The sequence below is a fragment of the Caretta caretta genome, chromosome 8 (assembly GCF_965140235.1).
Source record: "Caretta caretta isolate rCarCar2 chromosome 8, rCarCar1.hap1, whole genome shotgun sequence".
Lineage (NCBI taxonomy): Eukaryota > Metazoa > Chordata > Testudines > Cheloniidae > Caretta > Caretta caretta.
The window spans coordinates 14954073-14977650 of record NC_134213.1 but is presented as its reverse complement, the minus strand read 5'-3'; the positions used below and the strand labels follow the sequence as shown (position 1 = coordinate 14977650).

At 43.5% G+C, this 23578-nt stretch overlaps 2 protein-coding genes across 11 annotated transcripts in view; both read left to right on the top strand.

Moving 5' to 3' along the window:
- The window catches only part of P4HA2 (prolyl 4-hydroxylase subunit alpha 2), a 54670-nt gene extending 49595 nt beyond the window's left edge, over positions 1 to 5075 (top strand). For 4 of the 10 annotated variants that reach the window (XM_048861342.2, XM_048861341.2, XM_048861340.2 and 1 more), the window contains 3 exons: positions 2125 to 2193; positions 3082 to 3178; positions 4577 to 5071. In XM_048861342.2, coding sequence (XP_048717299.1) covers positions 2125 to 2193; positions 3082 to 3178; positions 4577 to 4647 — 237 coding nt within the window. In that variant the 3' untranslated portion in view covers positions 4648 to 5071. Of the gene's footprint in view, positions 1 to 2124; positions 2194 to 3067; positions 3179 to 4576 lie in introns of all 10 variants that reach the window. The other 6 variants (XM_048861335.2, XM_048861337.2, XM_048861333.2 and 3 more) reach the window with 4 other exon arrangements.
- A 2237-nt stretch (positions 5076 to 7312) lies between these two features.
- LOC142072951 (exocyst complex component 1-like) lies at positions 7313 to 14340 on the top strand. Its single transcript, XM_075131303.1, has 3 exons — positions 7313 to 8093; positions 11515 to 11645; positions 13462 to 14340. Exons 1-3 carry the CDS (start codon positions 7961 to 7963, stop codon positions 13729 to 13731), a joined length of 534 nt encoding a protein of 177 aa, XP_074987404.1. The 5' UTR covers positions 7313 to 7960; the 3' UTR covers positions 13732 to 14340.
- The last annotated feature ends 9238 nt before the right edge of the window (positions 14341 to 23578 follow it).

Sequence of the window (23578 nt, the reverse complement as noted above, 5' to 3'; positions counted from 1 at the left end):
ACTACCTCACCCACCTTATCTCGCTACATAACATATACATGTGAAGTGAACAAAAATCTTTGGCTTCTTTAAGAACCCTAAAGGATGGACCAAGCTTAGATGTTCTGAGGATCACCCAGACCAGTAAGGGGTTCTCTCACTTCCTGCCTTATAACTTTGGGTGCCTTGCTGCTATGGCTCAAAGCCCTGACACCAATAGCAAGCCTACAAGCCCACCAGGCTACTTATTCTGAGCAGCCCTTCCTGTTCTGAGTCCCCACATCCATCTACTCCAAGTTCTTAGCTACCAGACACTAAGACTCTTCCCCTGTGGTTCGTCACCCCTAAAGGAGTGAAACCTGCTCCCCTGTTACCAGCTAACTTTGGGGGACACACTCCACACAGTTTGCACAACCTGTTTGGGGGTAAAAATAAAAGGTTTATTTAATAGAAAAACCACAGATTCAAAGATGACATAGTAAGGAAGACAAACACATACAAGTTACACAGAAAATAAACATAAAGACCCAGCCTCAGGTCTCTACATTTACACATCAGATAAAAATCCCTTTTCTAATACAACTGCCTTTTGCCTTTCCCAGCATGCCCCCTAGCCCCAAGGGGGGAATCCAGTGTTCACAGACAGCCTCATGTCTTCAAGACTGTCCCTCAGTTCTGGATCCTTTCACTTCAAACCCTTTTCCTTTTAACAGGGTTTGCGGGGGTAAGGGTCTTTCTCTCAGGTCTGGTCTACACTACAGACCTTTACCGGTAGAACTGCATTGCTCAGGGATGTGAAAAATCCACATGCCTGAGCAGCATAGTTATATCAACGTAACCCCCATGTAGATGACACCATGTTGGAGAACCTCTCCCACCGACATAGCTACCACTTCTCGGGAAGGTGGATTAACTACGCCGACAGGAGAGCTCTCTCCCATCAACATAGAGTATCTTCACTAAAATGCTACAGTGGCTCAAGCTGTAGTGTTTTATGTGTAGGTCTGTCCCCAGACTGTGTTCATTTATGGTGAAGGAAATTTCCTCCTTTTTCATTGTAAGGAGAGTGATCACTTTACATAAGCTATTACCAGCAGGAGAATGGGGTGGGGGGAGAGAAAACCTTTTGTAGTGATAAACACCCATTTTTTCATGATTTGTGTGTATAAAAACAAACATCTTCTGTATTTTCCACAGTATGCATCTGATGAAGTGAGCTGTAGCTCACGAAAGCTTATGCTCAGATAAATTGGTTAGTCTCTAAGGTGCCACAAGTACTCCTTTTCTTTTTGCGAATACAGACTAACACAGCTGTTACTCTGAAACCTCCTTTTTCAGTTTGGCGAGACTGGGGTTTTCTTGTCAGTTTCAAGTTGTTTCAGTGTTTTCCCATTAACTCAAATGGTCCACTCTCATCTTTGCCTGGCTGGACAATGGATGGGTCCTTGAAGTTAGTTCTGTGTAAACAAACTAGCTTGGGAGGTGTACATGAAATTGTAGTACCAATCATGAGCAAGGATACGATGAGGTAATGAATTCCATGACTTTAAGAGATCTCTATGACTTTTTTGGCTTCTGCTTCAGCCCCGGATGGTGGGGTTCAGGCTGTCAGCCCCGGACTTTGGCTTCAGCTCTGCTGTGACCATACCCTGACTTTGTCCTTTCTACCAAGACTGTTCTGTGAATTTTGCTTAATTTTACTGTGACAAAATCATATCCATAGTCAGGAGCATATTCCACATACGTGAATACATAGATTCAAAACCAGAGTCTGTATACATATCTCATAATGACCATCAAGTTCAGAACATTATAAGCTTTCATAAAAACCTTAATTGGCATATTTTTATACACAACATTGTATACAACCACTGCTTATTCTTTGTGGTTCAGACTCCCTCTTCTCCCTTTGGGGTGTCTGGACCCTGATAGTTATATATAAGTCTTGTGTGTTCTGTTCACATTTCAAATTCAGCATCCTCCATGTAATTAATTGTCTGTTTATACAGTATGAGAGTTATAACTTTGTGTTTCCACTGGTGCTTTGGGCACTTTTATAATGGTTCAGTGGTTGTGATTTGCATGCTCTGACATTGCATCATAAAATGTTTGTGTTATGGTGACTTTGTTAACTTATTTTCCCAGATGAGTGATGTAGAAGCTGGAGGTGCTACAGTTTTCCCAGACTTTGGGGCTGCAATTTGGCCCCAAAAGGTAACAGCTCCTTTATTTGTATACAGTCCCTCTCCTCTTTCCCCACATGCACACTAAAGTTTGTGAAAACGTTGTTGCTTTCATACACTTACATGGTACGAGTGGTAGCAGTGACTTACTTAGAGCTGCCCTAGATTATGGGCCTATATATTGCCATTATAGAAAGCAATGATACCCGATTCTGGGTGGCTGTAGAATGGCAATCTGAACAATTTCTACAAAGGGCAGCTTTTAACAGGAAAGGAGTTGCATGGAGGTAACATTACCCCCTGCTCCAGACACAGTACACCCATACTAGATATTAAACACATCATCTGCCCGTTACTTAGGGTTTTCCTTTGTTATCTTAAATAGGAACAAAAAGCAACCTCATCTTGAGCTTCCCCTTTAGCATGGCAGTACCTAGTTTTTCTCCTTTCAGGACTCCCATGTCCCTGTCCCTAGTTCCTTCTGACTTATAAAGAGTCCCAACCAATTTATATGCATGAGTTTGAGCTAAGACTTAGCTGCCCAAGCAAGTTAGCACAGCAGCTGTGGCTCTCTTATGCAGAGTTGTACCTCCTGACATCCTGTCATAGGAATGAAACAGGGAAAACTTGGATCAATTTAAAGAAAGATATAGACAGTCCCATAAACCCAGAGTGCACTATGGCAGGGATGGAATGAGTGGCTCTTTATTTAACAGATGTGAAGCTCAGAAGAGCAAAGAGAAAGGTGAGATAAATTAATAATTGGAGCTTAAATTATTTAATTTTGATATACTGTCAGCAGTGAGCCATAAGCTTGACGTTACTGAGAGCCAGATACTTGGTGTTTTTACTTTCTCTCTCTCACACACATTCTGAATAGTTGTGTTGAACTTTGTTTAATCCAGGCTTTCGTTTTCAGGGGACAGCAGTGTTTTGGTACAATCTTTTCAGAAGTGGCGAGGGTGATTATCGAACAAGGCATGCAGCTTGCCCAGTATTAGTAGGCTGCAAATGGGGTAAGTCATTGTCCTCTACTTGCCTTTAGTAACAAAAATTGCAAGGTTTCAGAGTAACAGCCGTGTTAGTCTGTATTCGCAAAAAGAAGCTGTCTAATAAATTCCCCTTTCAGTGAAAAGATAATATTTGAACTCTCTTCGAAAAGGATTCTGTAATTGTGGCATTGCCATTTTAACTTTTGCCATTTTGAGTCATAAATACACATCACTCCACCAGTGTTGTGTCAAATAAAAATCACACATGACACCCAGTTATTGCATTCTCTGGTCAATGTTGTGAACATCATTTTTTTTCATGTTGAGAACGCTTATAAGGCTGCTGTTTCCATATTGTAGATCTCTAGATCCAGATGCCGTGAAAATCAAGGATGATTGGGGTTCAAGACGTGATCCTACGAAAACATATAGATGGACTTAACTTTAAATGTGCAAGTAGTCCCACTGAGGTCGGTGTGACTACTTACATGCTTAAAAGTTAAACACATGTATAAGTGTTTGCAGGATAGGACCTAAGTACTTACAGAGGTCCCTTTGTGGTCATATCCCCAGGTGACATACTCTGCCTGGAATATAGAAGGTGGACTCGTTAGCTGAACTGGTGACCTGGAAAGTGACAATGTAGTTTTGACTAAATAGTATCTGAACAATTTCTACTGCACTGACACTTCCAGAGCACCAGAGAAGATCAAATGGAACACAAAGAGAAGAGCTTTTCCTGCAACGTACTTAGGAATTGGTTACTTTCAAATCACCCTAAGTAAAGCAGTTGGCATGTGTATGTGTGTGTCTCCCAGGTAATTCTAACCTTGCACTGGAATATCTTTTCCATCATTACCTATTCAAAATAGACAGTTTTACAACATGTTCTGGAAGTAAATAGATTTTGACGTCAGGCCAATGGAAAGTGAATTCTACCTTTGGGCCTCAGATGTTCACTTCCAGACTGTGAACAAAAGTCCACATCCTCAATCCTCTGTCCAGCTGCTTTGTGCTGGAATATAGAAGGTGGATTGATTAGCTGAGAATATTTATGGGACTACACAGAGGTCTACACCACCCATTCTCCCACTCCAGCATAAAGGGCATTGCAGAGGGAGAATTACCAGAGCAGCCCGCACTGTGGGCTGATCCCAAATTGGCAGAATAATGCAAAGGGGAATGTTGCCATCATAGCTGTAAGTTAAGACTGGCCCCAGAATTGGGGAATTGGAAAGGTACCTTGCACCTCCTCCCTTGAGTCTCTTTAGCTCTTGTGCGGGAGAAGGAGGAACACAACCATCCAGTTCAACCACCTCATTTTATTAATCCAGACAAAATTTCATCCGTAGAAACCAAACTTTGAAGGTTACATACAGGCTCCATGTACAGTTCTAACTAATTTATCTCTTTGTTCCACAGTTTCAAACAAATGGTTCCACGAAAGAGGGAATGAATTCTTAAGACCTTGTGGGTCAACAGAGGTCGACTGAAATCCAGCCTGCTGCTAGCTCTTCCTTTTTTGTCCCTTTCTTTTTCAGTTCATTTCTAAGAAATGATCCATCTTCTATTATGAAAGAGCTCTGGCACTTTTTAAAAAGAATGTAACCTCTATAAGTGAAAGAAGCAAAAGGCTGCAATGACTTGGCAGTACTCGGTAACTATTATTTTCCCCACTCCTCCCCCAGTTTCACCTTCTCACCACACCCTCCCAATTGTCTCTTCTGTCATAGCAGTGCAAACAGCACTTTTGGCAATTCAGTGCATTTGAGCGCCTGGTCTTGTGCCTTTCATTCCTCAGATGTTTTAGGTGTTAAATACTTCATTGAGCCAAAGTTTTGTGTACGTGTTAAATTTATTGTATTTCTGTGGATTGCAAGTTTTAAAAAATAAATGCTGTTTCAAAAAAAAAAAAAAAAAAGTTGTCCTCTGCTGTGAGCTTGTGTCTAATGCTGTGTCCCAGCTTATCTATGGGTCTGGGCCATTTGCTTCATTTAGAAATGTTTATGTTTAGAAATGTTTTGGACTAGCACTTCGGAGCTCGATCACACAAGGTGCTGAGCACCCACACCTCCTAGGGAAACCAGAGTGAGCTCAGGTTGCTCAGTACCTTGCAAGACTGAGCGTGTAAATTGGTGTAGCTGTATTGAAATCTTACAACATGCTTACAATGTTGTAACTTGGCCTGGGTTTTTCCTTTGTCTGAATTGACTTCAGTGGATGCGTTGCTTGAATAAGAACCTCCAGGTTTGGGCCTGAGCTTACTCCAGTTAACAGAATTGTCACTTTCATTTTTAAAATAAGAAATACAAAAACATCTACAACACAATAAACTCCTATGCTTCCATTATCTTTAGGAAATATTGTATATGGGAGACCTAAAATCTTTGAAAAATACATAGGTAGATTTACGACAGTCTCTAGTTACGATTTTAAACATTTTCATTATTTTTGTGTGGCGCCTTCACATTTTTGTGACTTTTTCATCCCAGAAGTATACGTTTCCTTTGCATAGTACTGTGCCTCTTTGCTGCAGGAAGCCCCGATCTAATAAAGCACTTAAGCACATCCTTAACTTGAAGTCAACGGGACAACTCACAAGCAAAGTTTAAGCACGTGCTTAAGTGTCTGGATAGATTGGGGCATGTGTTCTTGTGCTCAAGTCATCATTTTCTTCTGTACCAGACACACAAGGAGCCAGATTTCCGGCTGCCTTGCATCTTGTGTTGGTCACTTAACACATGTGAAGGGACTGTAAAGTGCTTCCAAATCATAATGGTTTCATGAAGGGGCAAGGGCTAGAGGATAAGACTACACAAAGCACAAGACAGTAGAAATTGGGGCCAAATATCTGTATTTAGGTGCTTTACAATTTCTTCAAAAAGTATGAGATGATTACTTATGGGGAGTGAATAGCACAAAAGGTCTAGCAGAATTGAGAAGAAATAGACATGTTTTGAGGGAAAAATTAAGAAATACTGAGCCAGATTGTGGCTGACTCTTGTGCAGATGTGCCAGGGAGTTGACTTCCATGGGAGTTCTTCTGGCCAGTACTGGTATGAGGGTGAACGTTTGAGTATTAGTGATTTCAAGTGAACGCCTTAGAGTAAACCGTAAAAACCTACATTATTGCTTAAAGATTATGGGCATTGACATTCAGAAGAGATTTCAGTGAAAGAAAATTCAGTTAACTTGCCGTGTCTAATTGCACCCATAATGTCATCATAAGATGAACATTGATTTCTTCTCCATTGTACATTTCTTCTCCATTGTAAGGTAACTGTTGAATGAACTAATACTTAAAACAATTATCTGTCAACATCCTCTTGAGGGCTGGAAGCACTACACCTACTAGATTGTGTTCTTAGGGAAAGAGCAATTTAGAGAGTATTGGATTTCATATGGCAGGTATAATGGACATAACCCTCCCTGGTACGATGGTAGGATAGTGTGGCTCTGATTCAGCAATAAACTTCAGCACGTGCCTAAATTTTAGCATGTAAATATTTCCATTGAATTCAATGGAATTACATGCTTAAAGTCTGGCACATGCTTAGACCTGATTCTATCAAGTACTAATCATAAGTTTTAATTTCACTATGAGTGGCAAATACACTCTTGAAGAGAAGGCTGGAAGGTTAGATAAACGAATAGAGCTGATGGAATCATTCATTGTGAACGATATGGGTGGGAAGGGTTGTTCACTGAATAATTATGTGTGAATAAATCGCTTTATCCTACAAAGTAATGTGAAATCACAAGCACTTTCACAAAGCCTGTGGTAATAAATGCAATACACTACACTCTGCATTCGAAAATCTGAGTGTATTTCTCAGATTGTTTGAGTGTTTCTCAAAGCTGGGAAAGTGTTGTCCCAATTTTATAGATGGAAACTGGGGCATAGTGTGGCTATGTGATTTGTCCAAGCTCACATAGTGAGTCCAGTGGCAGTCAGGAACTGAACCCCAGTTTAGCTGACCCTGAGGGCAATCCCCTTTAATCTGCGGTGTCCTTTCCACAGTACTCTTGACTACAACTTGGTCGTTTTTCTGTAATCTTTCACGGCTCTTGTCCAGAAGCGTTGCTAAGAATTCTTATGGTTTCTGGCTGTTTCTTCAGAAAACTCCACTGATGAGCTGTAGCTATGTTGGTAAAATCTCTAAGCACAACAAAAACACAAGAAATGATGTGCTTTGTTTTAGAACAATGTGTGCAGCATATAGCAAACCCACAAACATTTGGATGAAACAGAGATGGGCTAAAACCTAAGATTTTAACTCTTTTGAATTTCAGGGTGTGGGAGAAGAATCTATCTATTGTAGCTATAGATTTCTAGAACGACCATCACCATGGTATGTATATAGGCTCCAACAGAACAGATCAGAACTCTAGTCAAAAGCTGCAAGTCACACCATCTCAACCAAGAGGACTGGGATAGGCAATTGAGTAATTCACACACCAAACTGACTACTGTTCACTTGATCCTGTTTTTCCAGGTAAATGCCTATAATACATAATGGATACTCTCACCTAGCCTTTAGCCTCTCCTGCAGAGAAAGAAGTGGAGTGAGTGTGTATGAAAGTGTTTGAACTCACAGGGCATGGTCCTTCATTATACCATGTACAGTATTCTCTTATAGCTAATCTGATTTGTAAAGTATTGATCTATTAGGTCTGGAGAGTCTGGGCTTTTCTGCAAAACAATGTCTCAAACACCTGGGTGTCAGTAAACTCTGAGATGTGTGCATAGCTTGTCAGATTGCGTCCACCATTCTGCTCCCTGGCTTTATAGAAGATAGACTAACTATGGCAGCAAGCCTAAAAATAAGCCTACAGGACTTTGTTTTCAGACCTAAAAGAGAGAAGCCTTTGCATGTCTTGGAATTATCAATGCCTTCCACTATGCAGGGAGAGGAGCGTTCCTATCTGTGCGTTACAGGTATGGTGATTACTTCACACAATTGTTTTAACCTGATAGAATTCTGTCTCATAAACACGCTGCTTATGCTTCTATATTTCACAGGGTGTAACACATAGCAGAAGCTATTTCTTCATAGTAATCTGAATGGGAGTTTTGTTTTTGTTTTTTTACATTTTCAATTTACCATAATTGTAATTTGGGGACATTAGTACATCAGTTTTAAACAAGAGGGGGATTTTTTTAGAGCCAAGTTTGTCTAGAAATGTAAAGAACATTTGACAAGAATCTGTGAACAATATTAAATTAATACATTTGACACTTAACTGCTTTTTAATAGATGGCATTTTCCTTTGAAATTGACTGCACATTTAGATGGAAATGATAGTATTCTCTATTTTGTGTCTCTTAGTGTAGAAGCACTATGGAGATTTGCAGTGTTCTGTAAATGGTTAATAATGATATAATTTTGCAATGGAATTGATATCACCAACCTGGTGACATTTCATGGAGAATATTTGGGATCTGAGCCACACAATTCCAATTACTTGCGTCACCTCTGTGAGAATATATTTTAATTCTGGAGTGAATATGAAAAGCATCATGTTTATGCTGGCAAATAACCTTTGACTCTCCGTATTGCTGCGGATAGATTCTTCATAATAAGAAGACTCTGATGGCAATTCTTATGAAAGTGGTCTTTTATTAAGAAAAACGCATTTAAAATTAATTCCCTATCCACTGTTCAAAGTCATTTTAGAGTGACAATATCCGAGCTCTCTGCATCAACCATTCTGCTCCCTGGTCTTTTCAAACATAACTAATTATTTTCAGGGTTTTCAATAACATCACTACTGGTAATGTTCCAGGCAAACATACACCACCCTGAGAAGGTAAGGGAAAAAGTTGGTGTTAAAAACCATATCTCGTGTATTCATCAACCCGAAGAGAGTCAATATTTGCTAGAAGATAATGGGGGTGAAGGGGGAACGTGACTCAAAAGCCTAGTAACACAGAACCGAATTCAATTAAATCTTATGTGCATTTACTTAAAGCTCCCAACTATCTTCAATGTCAGACACGTTTTGACTTTAATTGAAAAATGCAGTATTTGAAGGCGACGGGGATGGGTTTTTTGGATACTTAAACGGTGAAATTAAAGCAATAATTTCACCTTAAAGATGTTCTTTCCTCACTATTTTATATTCATAATTAATAAAACACACTGATATGTAATGTACATGAATGATCACACAATATTGTTTTCAAGATGTATAAATTTGAGGCATAGCCTATTTCTAATGGGGCTAATATTACCAATTACTAGTTGCTGAATCCCAATCCATGCTAATAAAATACAAGACACACTTGTCTGTTGTGAGCACTAGTGACATATTGCAAATATAGCATGATATAAAATTATTTTCCAGTTTATTATAGCCTGTGTACTTTGAACAAAGAGGGTTTTTTTTTCCCTACAAGGCTGCAGAATATCTCCACCCCACAAGTAAATGTTTTTACTTTATCAATATAAAACAGCAATACGTTCTGCAAGATGATATAAAAAACATGCATGAAAATGCAAAAAGCAAAATTACACTAAAGGGTCTGAGAAAAGCAAACCAGCAAGACAGTTCCCTCTAAGGCAGCCTCTTACCTAGCTCTACAAAGGCATTTATGAACTATGCCTGTCCCAGGGAGGGATTGGTTTCAGTGATATAACTGAATAGCATTTTTTCCTCTGTCATTCAGTGTGATCTTCCTGTGAGCCTGACAGCCCCATCACATTGACAGATGTTATAGTGATGTACACAATATTTATCTCTATCCACGTACAGTGCTCAGCTATTCATTAGAAAGAGCCCAATTATGTGAGTTAGCCACAGTTGTCCACACTTAGAAGAGTGTCATTCTTGCTGCATACTTCCAGGTCCTGTCCCTCTCCTGTTGACAATGATGGAAGTGACACCACGGAAGGGAGGTGGATCAAGCTCCATATTCATACCCACACATCTCAAGCATGTACAAATAGGCCTGGCATGGTTTGCATTAACATAACTATATAGCAGGTTATGATCTTGTGAGTGTTTAATAAGCTTGATATTTCCAACAGCAGTTGTCATCAGCAATTTATGGCAGGGTTATTGTTTTTGTTAATACCAGGCAGCATTAATTGAATGTGTTTAATTTCTTAAAATCCACTAGAACTGTGGATAGTGTCAGTCTTTTGGGGACTGGACTGCCTTACTCCTCTCAACCTTCACTTCACACAATGTGCACTTGGTCACTTAGCTGAACTTATTTTCTAGCACTATCAATAGCCCAGCATATGAGAAGCTGGGGGACAGGAAGAAGAGATATGGTTGAACACCAAAAGGCTGGTACTGGAAGCCACAGTCAGTAGTATTGTTCGACTGAGTTCCATTACCTTTGTTGGGAAGGAAGTAGCTGGGACTTTAAAAGACCTAAGTCTTGTCCTTTCTGGATGTAATTCAGTGTTCCCATGGCACTCTTTGTAACAGCAGGAGTTACCTTCACCTTTAGCCGGCTGTGCTCCGGTTCCCACAGGGTTGCCTCCTCCTGCCCCAGATGTGGCTGTATTTCAGTGGTGAAGTGTTTCCTACAGGGCAGGACTGTGGCTGACTATTGCTCAGGTGACCTCATGCAGAAGCCAGGCACACTGTAGTCCTTGCACTCAGCTGAGCATAGGGACCGCTCCGTCCTTGAAACCCCAGGCTACTAGGCAACTCAAAGGAAGAGGCGCAGGGGGTGGGGTGGGGGGCATTGTCTGCCCCTCTTTCCTACTCCATGCCAGAACTGGCTAGTCAGAGGGTACATGCTGCATCTTCCAAGGGAATGTGCACGCTACGCCACTTCTTGAGAGTCTAGGTGCTCTGGAAGGAAGCCCAATCCTTCCTGACACTTAACATGGGGTGGTGTGACTCCACACTGACCCTGGGCTGGGCAAGTGTCTGTCAGGCTGCATACATAGAAGGCCAGAGGGTGTGCATAATGCACTCTGGGGAGCTTTGTAAAAATGCTTTCAGATTGCACAGGAGCTGTTATTGCGTCCACGAGGAAGCTTTCTCACTGTGTTTGAACAGCCAACTCCTGTGCATGATAGATGCTGATGCCATGTGGACTATCTCTACCCCAGAAAGGCATCCTCTTACAGTATCTTACAGTGTCTCGGCAGAAGAAGAACCCCCCCTTTCCCTCCATGCCAGTAATGGAAAGCAAGTTCAAATACTTGGTTTGTTAAACTCTGGCTTGACTATAGTGGGTGTAGACACATTGCATTAACCACTATGCAGGCAATGCATCCCTCCAGTTGAATGGGGAAATCACCTAAAAATCCAGATTCCCCACGTTCACTAAATGAAATACTTGTACTTTTCTTTGTTCTGCATTTAACTTTATTTGTTATTATTTCCTGTCCAAGTTACCGGAGAAAAAGATGTGAAAATCACCTATGTGATCACTGTGGAGGAGAAGACAAGCATCCAGTACAAAATCGATTGTATGTGGCTGCTGAAAGATCTAACCTTGATAGATGGAAAAGAGGCCATGCAAGTAAGTCTAATTGCGCTGCGTACGTTACCTCACAGATAATTTGTGGGGATACTGTGAAGGTTCTTGTAAGGCACCTCACCACCACCTGCCCTTAGCAGGAAGTAGTCTCATCTGTGCTGTAGATACTTAATTGACATGTAAATGGCCAGCTAGATAAACATTTCTTTTCTGACATGAAACTTGATTTCCCCTTTGCAGGTGACCAGTCCCTAAACACAGGCCTCATAATTTTCAGTGTATGTACATAAGTCTTTACACAACATTCATGCCGGCCTTTCGCAACAATACTAAGAACCAGGGTGACACTAGCTTTTATTTGAGACTTCACATGACACTCTTTGGTGAACTGGAATGCACATGTCAGATGCCAGAGATGGCGGTAACCCCTACGGACCCACACTGTGCCCCCTGCCAGTTGGCACTAAGAGGTTCCTGGGTCACAGATGCTTAACTGTGGTTTTCTATCAAGGAGAGGACTAGAATTAAAAAAATGTCTTCAGCTACATTGATTGGGTAAAATCAGTGTCTAACAATGGTGAATTGGGCCTTTTCAGATATTTTTTTCGTATGAATATTTGTCTTGGCATCTGAAATCTCAAAATGTGCCGGCCTCCCACTCCCACTCCAGTTATTTTCATGCCAAGGTGCCGGGTAAAACGTTTGAAAGCACTTAAGTTATGATGGCTTCTAAATGCCATTTTCAGAAGTGCCTTAGTCACTTAACCCCGCAGTTGTTTTCCTCAGGCTCAGTTTGTATTCCTCCTATGGAACAGAATTTGTAGCCTACGGGTGAAGAGATTGGGGGATGCCCACGTTAGTGCTGAGTGTCCTATGAAACTAAGTCCTAGGCTTTATCCTAGATATCAAAGGCGACTGGTTTTTCTGGCATGAATAAAATAGCCTGATTGGGGAAACAGCCAACGTAGCACATGCTCTTCCCACAGGTGTCCTTGTGTGAAATCTACTCCAGCTCGAAAGATCTGAAAAGCCCAAACCCTGGTCAGCAGCTGGCCTGTGAAGAGATACTTTGGCTGTTTGGTTGCTTTGGGGAAGTGTGGGGGGGAAAGAAGACAAGATAAGAAACACTTGCACTTTTAATGCACCACTCTGCATATTTGGGTGGAGGAAGGAAACCTACAAGAAAAAACACACTATGCGCATACAACAGATGTAAATATTCAGAATACAGTCAACCACATGTTTACTGCCCACTATCTGCGGTAACCCAAACCAATGTCTTGGACTTCATGCCTAAGACTTGCTGCCCATCTCTTCATGTCACTCTGTCCTTAGGTCTAAATCCTCAGCTGGCAAGGGGCAGGCAAAGATGGTTCTAAGTGACTCAAACCAGCCTCAAGCGCAAGTTAGAGACAATTTCATGCTGTGCTCTGGTCCCACCTTCCCTGGATCCCCTTTTGCCCCAATCTGCTTCTACCATGCTTCTTAAACCAAGAGGAACAGGTATGTGGAGCCAACTATGCCAGCTTCACATCACCGAGAGTTCCCCTACAGCAAGAGAACCCCAACTTTCCAGGTGGTTTGCATTGCCTTAGATGGAATGGGGGCCCAGGATCTGGCTCTCTGAAATGGTAAACTCTTCAGGGCAGAGACTATATCTTTGTCTGTGTTTGATGTATCATCTAGCACAATGCGGCCCTAATCTTGACTGGGGCCTCTGGTTGCTACAGTAAAATAAATATGAAATACTAGTCAGCATGTGTCTTGCATATTGGCTATATACTTCTTATACAGCTATACTTCTCATAGCTGGCTGATAGCTCTTAGATTACATAATGCTTGTTGTTTTAATTTGTAGGATTATCCCAAAATTGACATGCATTTTGAACAAGTTTATAGCTGGGAAGCCTTCAGCACTGCAGTCAAATATGCATTTACACGCTGCATAAGGAAAATGAGTAAAATTCACTACAGAAGGGACATTGCGTTTGTGAATTTTGACGACGATCATATGAGTGACACTGGACTCTTCCAAGTATCTGAAGATACGATGTATACGGGTTTTGAACTGTGCATGCCTTCTGGGCTGCTTATAGGAATACAACTGGGTGCAATGCTCCGCGCTTGAGCCCTATTAAAACTGACCTAATTGATGTTATACCTAACAACCTCTACTCTGAATACTTTAGGCCTGATTCTGAGCTCACTTACACCAATACCAATCCGAAGTTACTGCATCACAGTCAGGGGAGTTAATCATAGAATCATAGAATATCAGGGTTGGAAGGGACCCCAGAAGGTCATCTAGTCCAACCCCCTGCTCAAAGCAGGACCAATTCCCAGTTAAATCATCCCAGCCAGGGCTTTGTCAAGCCTGACCTTAAAAACCTCTAAGGAAGGAGATTCTACCACCTCCCTAGGTAACGCATTCCAGTGTTTCACCGCCCTCTTAGTGAAAAAGTTTTTCCTAATATCCAATCTAAACCTCCCCCACTGCAACTTGAGACCATTGCTCCTCGTTCTGTCATCTGCTACAATTGAGAACAGTCTAGAGCCATCCTCTTTGGAACTCCCTTTCAGGTTGTTGAAAGCAGCTATCAAATCCCCCCTCATTCTTCTCTTCTGCAGGCTAAACAATCCCAGCTCCCTCAGCCTCTCCTCATAAGTCATGTGTTCCAGACCCCTAATCATTTTTGTTGCCCTTCGCTGGACTCTCTCCAATTTATCCACATCCTTCTTGAAGTGTGGGGCCCAAAACTGGACACAGTACTCCAGATGAGGCCTCACCAATGTCGAATAGAGGGGAACGATCACGTCCCTCGATCTGCTCGCTATGCCCCTACTTATACATCCCAAAATGCCATTGGCCTTCTTGGCAACAAGGGCACACTGCTGACTCATATCCAGCTTCTCGTCCACTGTCACCCCTAGGTCCTTTTCCGCAGAACTGCTGCCTAGCCATTCGGTCCCTAGTCTGTAGCTGTGCATTGGGTTCTTCCGTCCTAAGTGCAGGACCCTGCACTTATCCTTATTGATAAGGATATCCTTATCCTTACACCTGGTGCAGAGTGAGACCAGAATCTGGGCCGTTATGTATACTGCACGTTCAATGCTATATAAACTTTCAACAAAGTAAATACACCTAAGTCTAATAAACTGCCCATGTGGTACCGTTTTGCATGTGGAATTATCATGGAGCAAGTCTTTATTGTCTCATGAGAAAGCGTAGGTTTGTTTTGTTTTTGATTGGTTGTTTTTCTTGTAATTTAAATAGTTCCTAGAGCTTCAGCAGAAACTGGCTCCCAAGAATTGTCCAGCTTTAACAAATTGTCCTTGATTTAGTATGTTCCTTTGACATTGTTCACCCAAAATTTCCCCTTATGGTCAGGAAAGAGAATCAAGAATAGAAAACACCCACTTGATTTCAAGCACCAGTTGGATGAAAATTAAACATTTAAGTAATTTTGCTCCGTAGAAATAATACCTTTTACTCTTGTAAGGCCTGAATATTCATAGAAGAACTTAATTCCTAGCATCTAAGCTCTCCCTACAGTACTCCGCTATAAACTATGTTAAGAATCTTCATGCAACCAAACCCTAATAAGTCTTTTAAAACAGTGGTTCTCAACCAGTGGTCCGGGACTGGGGGGCCGTGAGCAGGTTTCAGGGGGGCCGCCCAGCATTAGACCTGCTGAGGCCAAGGGCAGAAAGCTGAAGCCCCACCACATGGGGTCGAAGCCCAGGGCCCCAAGTCCCGCCATCCGGGGCTAAAGCCAAAGCCTGAGCAACTTAGCTTCACGAGGCCCCCTGTGGCGTGGGGCCCGGGGGGCAGTTGCCCTGCTTGCTACTCCCTAAGGCTGTCTCTGGCTTTTATATGCAGAAAAACAGTTGTTGTGGCACAGCTGGGCCATGGAGATTTTATAATATGTTGGGGGGGGGAGGGAAGGGAAGGGCCTCAGAAAGAAAAAAGTTGAGAAACCCTGTTTTAAAACGTATCCATCTAAAGTTATTTGCTTGTTAAACCAGAAAATAAATGTCAATTGTTTTGCAGAGTGTTTGTGCTAAGAAATATTTCCAAATGTTCTGAAACAAAACATTGATCAAAAACAGATATCCTGGACATGCCCTTATTGTAATCCCAAGCATTTCACACTCTCCTTGGTCTATCCCACAGTGCAGACTGAATGTCTTTTATTAAAGGATCGTTTCAGACACTTGTACGTGTAGCTTGTTGTCTTCTTTCTTGTTCCCTGTGTGGACTGGAAATATTAGACCATTCAACTTCTCAGTATGTCGCAAGGATTTGTTTCAAGCAGGGCTATAGTTTCTACTGTGTTGAAATGACAGTCCTCGTTCCAGGTGATGGTACTCCCGCTCCTTTTGCTAATGCAAAATGAGGAGGTAACTGGAAGACCTGGATTAGCATTTGGTGCATTGTTATTGCAAATGGAAAAAAATTAGGGCTGTCAATTAATCGCAGTTAACTCGCGTGATTAACTCAAAAAAATTAATCATGATTAATCGCAATTTTAATAGCACTGTTAAACAATAGAATACCAATTGAAATTTATTAAATATTTTGGATGTTTTTCGACATTTTCTTATATATTGTATTCTGTGTTGTAACTGAAATCAGTGAATATTATTTTTGATTACAAATATTTGCACTGTAAAAATGATAAACAAAAGAAATAGTATTTTTCAATTCACCTCATACAAGTCCTGTAGTGCAATCTCTTTATCGTGAAAGTGCAATTTACAAGTGTAGATTTTTTTTGTTACATAACTGCACACAAAAACAAAACAATGTAAAACTTCAGAACCTACGAGTCCATTCAGTCCTCCTTCTTGTTCAGCCAATCGTGAAGACAAACAAGTTTGTTTACATTTACAGGAGATAATACTGCCCTCTTCTTATTTACAATGTCACCTGAAAGTGAGAACAGGCATTTGCATGACACTTTTGTAGCCACCATTGCAAGATATTTATGTGCCAGATATGCTAAACATTCATATGCCCCTTCATGTTTCAGCCACCATTCCAGAGGACATGCTTCCATGCTGATGGCACTCGTTAAAAAATGTGTTAATTAAATTTCGTGACTGAACTCCTTGGGGGTGAATTGTATTTCCCCTGGTCTGTTTTACCCACATTCTGCCATATATTTCAAGTTTTGCAGTCTCGGATGATGACCCAGCACATGTTCATTTTAAGAACACTTTCGACGCAGATTTGACAAAACACAAAGAAGGTACCAATGTGAGATTTCTAAAGATAGCTACAGTACTCGACCCAAGGTTTAAGAATCTGAAATGCCTTCCAAAATCTGAGAGGGATGAGGTGTGGAGCATGCTTTCAGAAGTCTTAAAAGAGCAATATTCCGATGCAGAAACTACAGAATCTGAACCACCAAAAAAGAAAATCAACTTTCTGCTGGTGGTATTTGACCAAGAAAATGAAAATGAACATGCGTCAGTCCACTCTACTTTGGATTGTTATTGAGCAAAACCCATCATAAGAATGGATGCATGTCCCCTGAAATGGTGGTTGAAGTCTGAAAGGACATATGAATCTTTAGCGCATCTGGCACGTAAATAACTTGTGATGCTGGCTACCACAGTGCCACGAGAATGCCTGTTCTCACTTTCAGGTGACATTGTAAACAAGAAGCGGGCAGCATTATCTCCTGCAAATGTAAACACACTTGTTTGTCTGAGCAATTGGCTGAACAAGAAGTAGGACTGAGTGGACTTGCAGGCTCTAAAGTTTTACATTGTTTTATTTTTGAATGCAGTTATTTTTGTACATAATTCTACATTTGTAAGTTCAACTTTCATGATAAAGAGGTTGCACTACAGTACTTGAATTAGGTGAATTGAAAGATACTATTTCTTTTATTTTTTTATAGTGCAAATACTTTTAATAAAAAATAAATATAAAGTGAGCACTGTACACTTTTGTATTCTGTGTTATAATTGAAATCAATATATTTGAAAATGTAGAAAACATCCAAAAATATTTAAATAAATGGTATGCTATTATTGTTTAACAGTGCGATTAACCTCAATTAATTTTTTAAATTGCGCGATTAATCATGATTAATTATTTTAATCGATTGACAACCCTAAAACCCCCCCAGGAGAAGTCTTTTCCAAGCCATGGGCCAGGTCCTGCTCACCTTCCTCATAAGAGTAGCCCCAATGACTTCCCCAAGTTACGTACAGGCCTCTCCACTCCCGTGTACAGTAAAAGCACAAGATGGTCTTGATTTTCTTTTTAGCATGTGTGTAACATTCCACGGCTGGGTCTGAGCCTCGTCCTTCTCACTGGCTGTCAGTCAGAAACAAAGCTCCACTGCAGTCTCAAGCGTAACGGAAATGAGAAAATCCCAGAGGAGAGTGAATGGCCAGGGCCACCATCATAGTTGCTAATCCTTCGGGGACTACAGGGTTTTGTAACATCACTCATAGCAATAGAAGCTGGACTTTTTCTATGCCTGCGGTTTTTGTCAGCGGATGGCTCTCCTGCAAACGAACACCTCCGAAGTTCAGCCACTACCAAGGCAAGGGGCCAACCTGAGAGAAACAGAGCTAGAGAGAGCTAAAGAACATGCAAAAGCTTTCCCAGCTATCTGGCTAAGGGGTAAGTTGCTGAGTCATCTGTGGTCTGTCTATTTCCAGCCGTACCATTTCTCAAAATGGTAGAGAATCTCAAAATGACTCATCGCTTTGAGGTAGGAGAAGTGAGCATAGTGGTTTGGATTCAAGCATTAGCTTATTGGGGATGATAATTAGTCCCAGTGGGACTACGTGTTCCTTTGGCTGTGTGGTGGCTGTGCGTGATTTCCCTTCCGCGAATCGTGCAGCTGCTGCCTAGCTGGCAAGTACGGAATCAAACTCCTGTGATCCAGATGGACAACTATACATATGGCATTGCTAATTCCTCCATAGGACATGCCAGAATGTCTTAACCTTAGGTGGTTTGGCAGTGGAAGCCATTATAACCTTCCGAAGTGCAATTAACATACTACGTAGTATTTCTTCTTGATTCTCTTTTGATTCCCTTCTCTTTCCCCTATTTCTTACATGGGAGGGAGTAAATGAAACACTACCAACTCAGCCACAAGTATGTAAGGGCTTTCATTATCTCCAGAAAACATAATACCTGGCTTCTTAGGGTGTGTCTACACTGCATGCTCAGCCTGGGCTCTCGTGCTGGTTTTCATAGACTCCAAGGCCAGAGGGGATCATTGTGATCAGCCAATCTGAGCTCCTGTATAACACAGACCAGAGAACTTCCCTGAAATAATTCCTAGAGCAGATCTTCTAGAAAAACATCCAGTCTTGGTTTAGAAATTGTCAGTGATGGAGAATCCACCACAACCCTTGGTAAATTGTTCCAATGGTTGATTACTCTCACTGTTAAAAATGTATGCTTTATTTCCATGCTGAATTTGTCTGGCTTCAACTTCCAACCATAGAACCATGTTATGCCTTTCTCTGCTAGATTGAAGAGCCCATTATTAAATATTTGTTCCCTTATAGACCAGAGGTTGGCAAACTATGGCCCGTGGGCCATATCTGGCCAGTGGGACCATCCTGCCCGGCCCTTGAGCTCCTGGCAGGGGATCCTAGCCCCTTCCATGCTGTCCCCCCTCACCCTCAGCTCACCTTGCCACCAGCACTCAGGGCGGCGGGGCTGCGAGCTCCTGTTGAGCAGTGCAGCTGCGAGAGCCACCGGCCTGCCCTGGTGCTCTAGACTGCACTGCGGCATGGCTGGCTCCAGCCGGGCGGCACAGCTGCCAGTCCTGGTGCTCTGAGTGGCATGGTAAGGGGGCGGGGAGCGGGAGGGTTGGATAAGGGGCAGGGAGTCCTGGGGGGGTGGTCAGGGGACGGGGAACAGGGGTGGTTGGATAGGCGTGGGAGTTCCGGGGGGCCTGTCAGGGGTCGGGGGTGTAGACAGGGGTCGGGGCAGTTGGGGGACAGGGAGCAGGGGGGGTTGGATGGGTCGGGAGTTTTGAGGGGGGCAGTCAGGGGGCAGGAAGTGGGAGGGGGTGGATGGGGGTAGGGGCCAGGCTGTTTGGGGAGGCACAGCCTTCCCTACCCGGCCCTCCATACAGTTTCAGAACCCCGATGTGGCCCTCAGGCCAAAAAGTTTGCCCACCCATTTACAGACTGTACTCAAGTCACCCTTGAACCTTCTTTTTATTAAACTAAATAGGTTGAGCTTTGAGTCCATCATTATAATGCATGTTTTCTAATTCTTTGATCCTTCTGTGGCTCCTCTCTGAAACCCGCTCCAATTTATCCACATCCTTCTTGAATTGTGGGCACCAGGACTGGACACGTGATTCCAGCAGGGCCAAATATAGAGTAAAATAATCTCTCTGCTCTTACTCACGATTCCCTTGTATATGCATCCCTTGAGTTCATTAGCTCTTTTGGCCACAGTGTCACACTGGGAACTCCTACTCAGCTGATTATCCACCACGACCCCCCAAATCTCCTTTTAGTCCCTGCTTCCCAGAATAGAGTCCCCCATCCTGTAAGTAAGGCCTATGTTCTTTGTTCCCGGATGTTTACATTTACATTTAGCCATACTAAAATGCATATTGTTTGATTGTGTCCAGTTTCCCGAGCAATCCACATCACACTGAATCAGTGCCCTGTCTTCTTCGTTATTTATCGCTCCCACAATTTGTGTGTTGCCTGCCATCTTTATCACGGACAATTTCATGTTTTCTTCCAAGTCATTAATAAAAATGTTAATCTAAGGGGACTGTTGCCCCCTTACTAACAGTCAGTGGGGGTGTTTTGGTTGGCTAGCTCCCAGTACAAAAAGGGGAAGGGGCTATGGGAAACCAGGACCCTGAGACTGATAGTCCCCAGGAACAATGGGGAGAGGCCAATGCTCCAGGTCAGCCTGAATGACGGGCGGGCAGGCTAATCAGGGAGTCAGGAGGCCAGGGAGGTCCCGTCCTCCGTGTGAGCTGGACTTGCCTGGGTCAGACAGAGGGGGGCCGAGCTAAGGAGAAAGCAGGGGCCCTAGCTGAGCTGGGGGGCAGAGCTGGGACAGATCCAGAGGGACCAGAAAAGCAGCCCAGAGAGAGCAGACCCTGTGCTGGGAGCAGAGCTGCAGCCCCAAAGCCAGAGGCACAGCCCAGGGAGAGCAGACTTGCCCTGGGAGCAGAGCTGCAGCAACCAGAGCCAGAGGGGCCAGAAAAGCAGCCCAGGAAGCAGGTCAGTGCTGGGAGCAGAGTCAGAGAAGCAGCCTGCAGAGCAGACCTGTCCGGGGAGCAGAGCTGCAGCAACCAGAGCCAGAGGGACCAAAGAAGCAGCCCAGGGAGCTGGAGGCAGAGCAGCAGCAGTGCAGAGACAGAGCGGTGGAGCTGGGGCTGGAGCAGTCTGGAGCTGGGTGTGGTGAGCAGCTGGGGAGAGCGAGGGGGACCCTGGGCAGCGGGCCCAGCACAGGGAGACGCCTCAGCCAAGGGGCTCTGCAGGCCAGGCTTGGATCGTAACCCCGACAGGGCGGGGGCGACACTGGGAAGAAGGGTCCTACCCCTTAGAGCCTGAGAGCGTGTGGCCCCACCAGAGCAAGTGTCCAACCCACAGCATCCCTACAGCACAGCCAGGGCCTGAGCAGGAGGCCTGGGACTTACAAGGAGCAGACTGTGAACTGCCCTGACATTCCAGAGACGCTGTTTGTGATGTTCCCTGCCACAGAGCGGGTTGATGTGTTCCCTTTAACCTTTCCCAGTATTCCTTATTCTTTTTAAAATGAATTGTTGATTAAATAACTTTAACATGTATGTAATGATCAATGGGTCAGAGAAGTGCCCAGTGCAGAGAGACTACCCCGGAGTGGGGACACCCTAGCCCCTGTCCTAGGTGACCACAGCAGGGCTGTGGGTCGAGCCCCCCAGGAATCCTGGGCCCAGCCTTGTTGGGGTTACGAGGACTCTGCCAGACAGGAGAGTGGAAGGGGAGTCCTCAAGGGCAGGAAGGCCACTGGATAAAGAAAGTGGGAGCGAGGACTCAGATCCTTTTGCTAGCCCACTTCACCGGGGTAGTGCAGAAACCAGGAAAGTTCCTCACAATAGCAGGACTATTCCCCCGCTTACATTGTTAGCATAGGGCCAAGAAGTGATCCCTGTGGGACCCCTCTGGAAACAGTCACTCAATGACAATGCCCCATTTACAGTTTTGAGCCCAAGGCTCACTCCTGTCCAGACACACATCTATTTGAGTCGTGTCAGCAAACACTCAGAACCCGGGTTCTAGAACCCTGCTGGGGGGGTGGGTCAGCCCAAGTCCCATTGTGCCTCAGATCCAAACCTTGTCATTTTGCAGTGTGAATGCAGCCCAACCCACAGTCCCAAGTCAAAAGGTCTGCGAAGTGCAGTATGGAAGCATTGGCATGGCTATGTGACCCAGGTCCCGCAATTGTAAGCCCAGGTTTACAGTGCCGTGTTGGACACTCAAGCACGGGCTTGGGAACCTGAGTCCACAGGCCCGGGTCCCAGAGACCCAGGTTTATAATGCATTGCAGACTGACCCAGAGTCAATTGCCTCCTAAACAAGGTTAGTTTGCTATCCAGGTTTGTTTTCCCTCTCATCCGATGAAGTGAGCTGTAGCTCACAAAAGCTTATGCTCAAATAAATTTGTTAGTCTCTAAGGTGCCACAAGTACTCCCCCTCTACATGTTTATTTTGACACAGGAAATTTTGCTAAGGCTAGGTTTATGAACCAAATATTAATCATCATATACAAGATTTGGGAAGGGGAGAGATCTAAGGGCTCTGCTTCTCCTTGCAGTTCCACTGGTGTAAATCAGGATAGACAGGGCTGAACTCAGTGGAGTTGCACTTGTGTCAAATAGGTGGAAGTGAGAGCTGAATTGTGCCCTCTGTTTTTGGTGGGCCTGGCAGTGCTCTTATGCAGAACAGATCTAGTGGTTCGGGCACTGAATGCAGCCTGTTCCCGGGAGGGACAGTCTCTGCACATATTTGGGAATGCAAAACTGTCCGTGAAGAATGAGGCTCTAAAATCACCACATCATCCTGGGCCTGGTTCACATTACACAGTCAGAAATCCTTCATCCATATTACAGTTCTGAGTTTTATCAGGGCTGCTTCTAAAAGAAGGCAGAAAAATACAGGCCTGGAATGTCTGTTGCTTTATCATGACAAGCAGATCTGAGTTGAACCCGCCCATGTCTCCTTCCCACCCATGCTCCTCTGTTTCTGGACTAGAAGGGAGTGAGCTGTTTCCAATCAGCAGACAAAGGGAATGATATCATTGGAGTCTGGCTTATGCAGAATTTATACTGGTGCCAAAGTAAACAATGAAAATCTGTTAGTGATCCCATCACCCCAACAGTGACCTTGTTCACTGGCAACTTCATGTACAAACTCTGGTTTTAAAAAGTACGGGGAAGATTCCAATGTGCAGGGCCTCCTGTGAGGCTTGGTTCTGCAGCCCTTATTCATGTGCGTCGTCCCAATGAATTCACTGGCGCTACTAACAGCAGGCTAGATTGGCATAGCCCTTGCTTGGCTATGCAGGGAATAGGGCCCCCCTTTAGTCTCTTCCTTGGCCCTGCTACGATTGTAACTCAGGCCCTGGGACAGAGAGAGAGAGAGGGACAGTAGAACCTACTTGGATGAAAGGTCTCCCTTTGAGCAAATGGGGTGGGGCAGATGGGACACAGCACTGTGTAAGAGGGTGATATAAACTGCTGCACACAAACAGAGGAAGAATTGTGACTCTACAATTCATTCTCTGCACTGTAGCTGGCATGAAGCAGCTCCGTGCCATCCCTCGGTCCAGGTAGAATGGAGAGTTACAATCTATTCTGGCCCATAAGCACTACTCAATGTGTGTAAGGTTTGGAGAGTCAGGCTCTCAGTACATAGATCTTAATGGGACTGTTTCTCTGTTAACATAGCAATGCTGTTTCCATAGCTGTAAAGAG

Coding starts and splice junctions, on each gene's coding strand:
- LOC142072951 (XM_075131303.1), top strand. CDS start 7,961: ATGGCAGCAAGCCTAAAAATAAGCCTACAGGACTTTGTTTTCAGACCT. Junction 8,094..11,514: donor TTCCTATCTGTGCGTTACAG/GTATGGTGATTA, acceptor TTCCTGTCCAAG/TTACCGGAGAAAAAGATGTG. Junction 11,646..13,461: donor ATGGAAAAGAGGCCATGCAA/GTAAGTCTAATT, acceptor TTTAATTTGTAG/GATTATCCCAAAATTGACAT.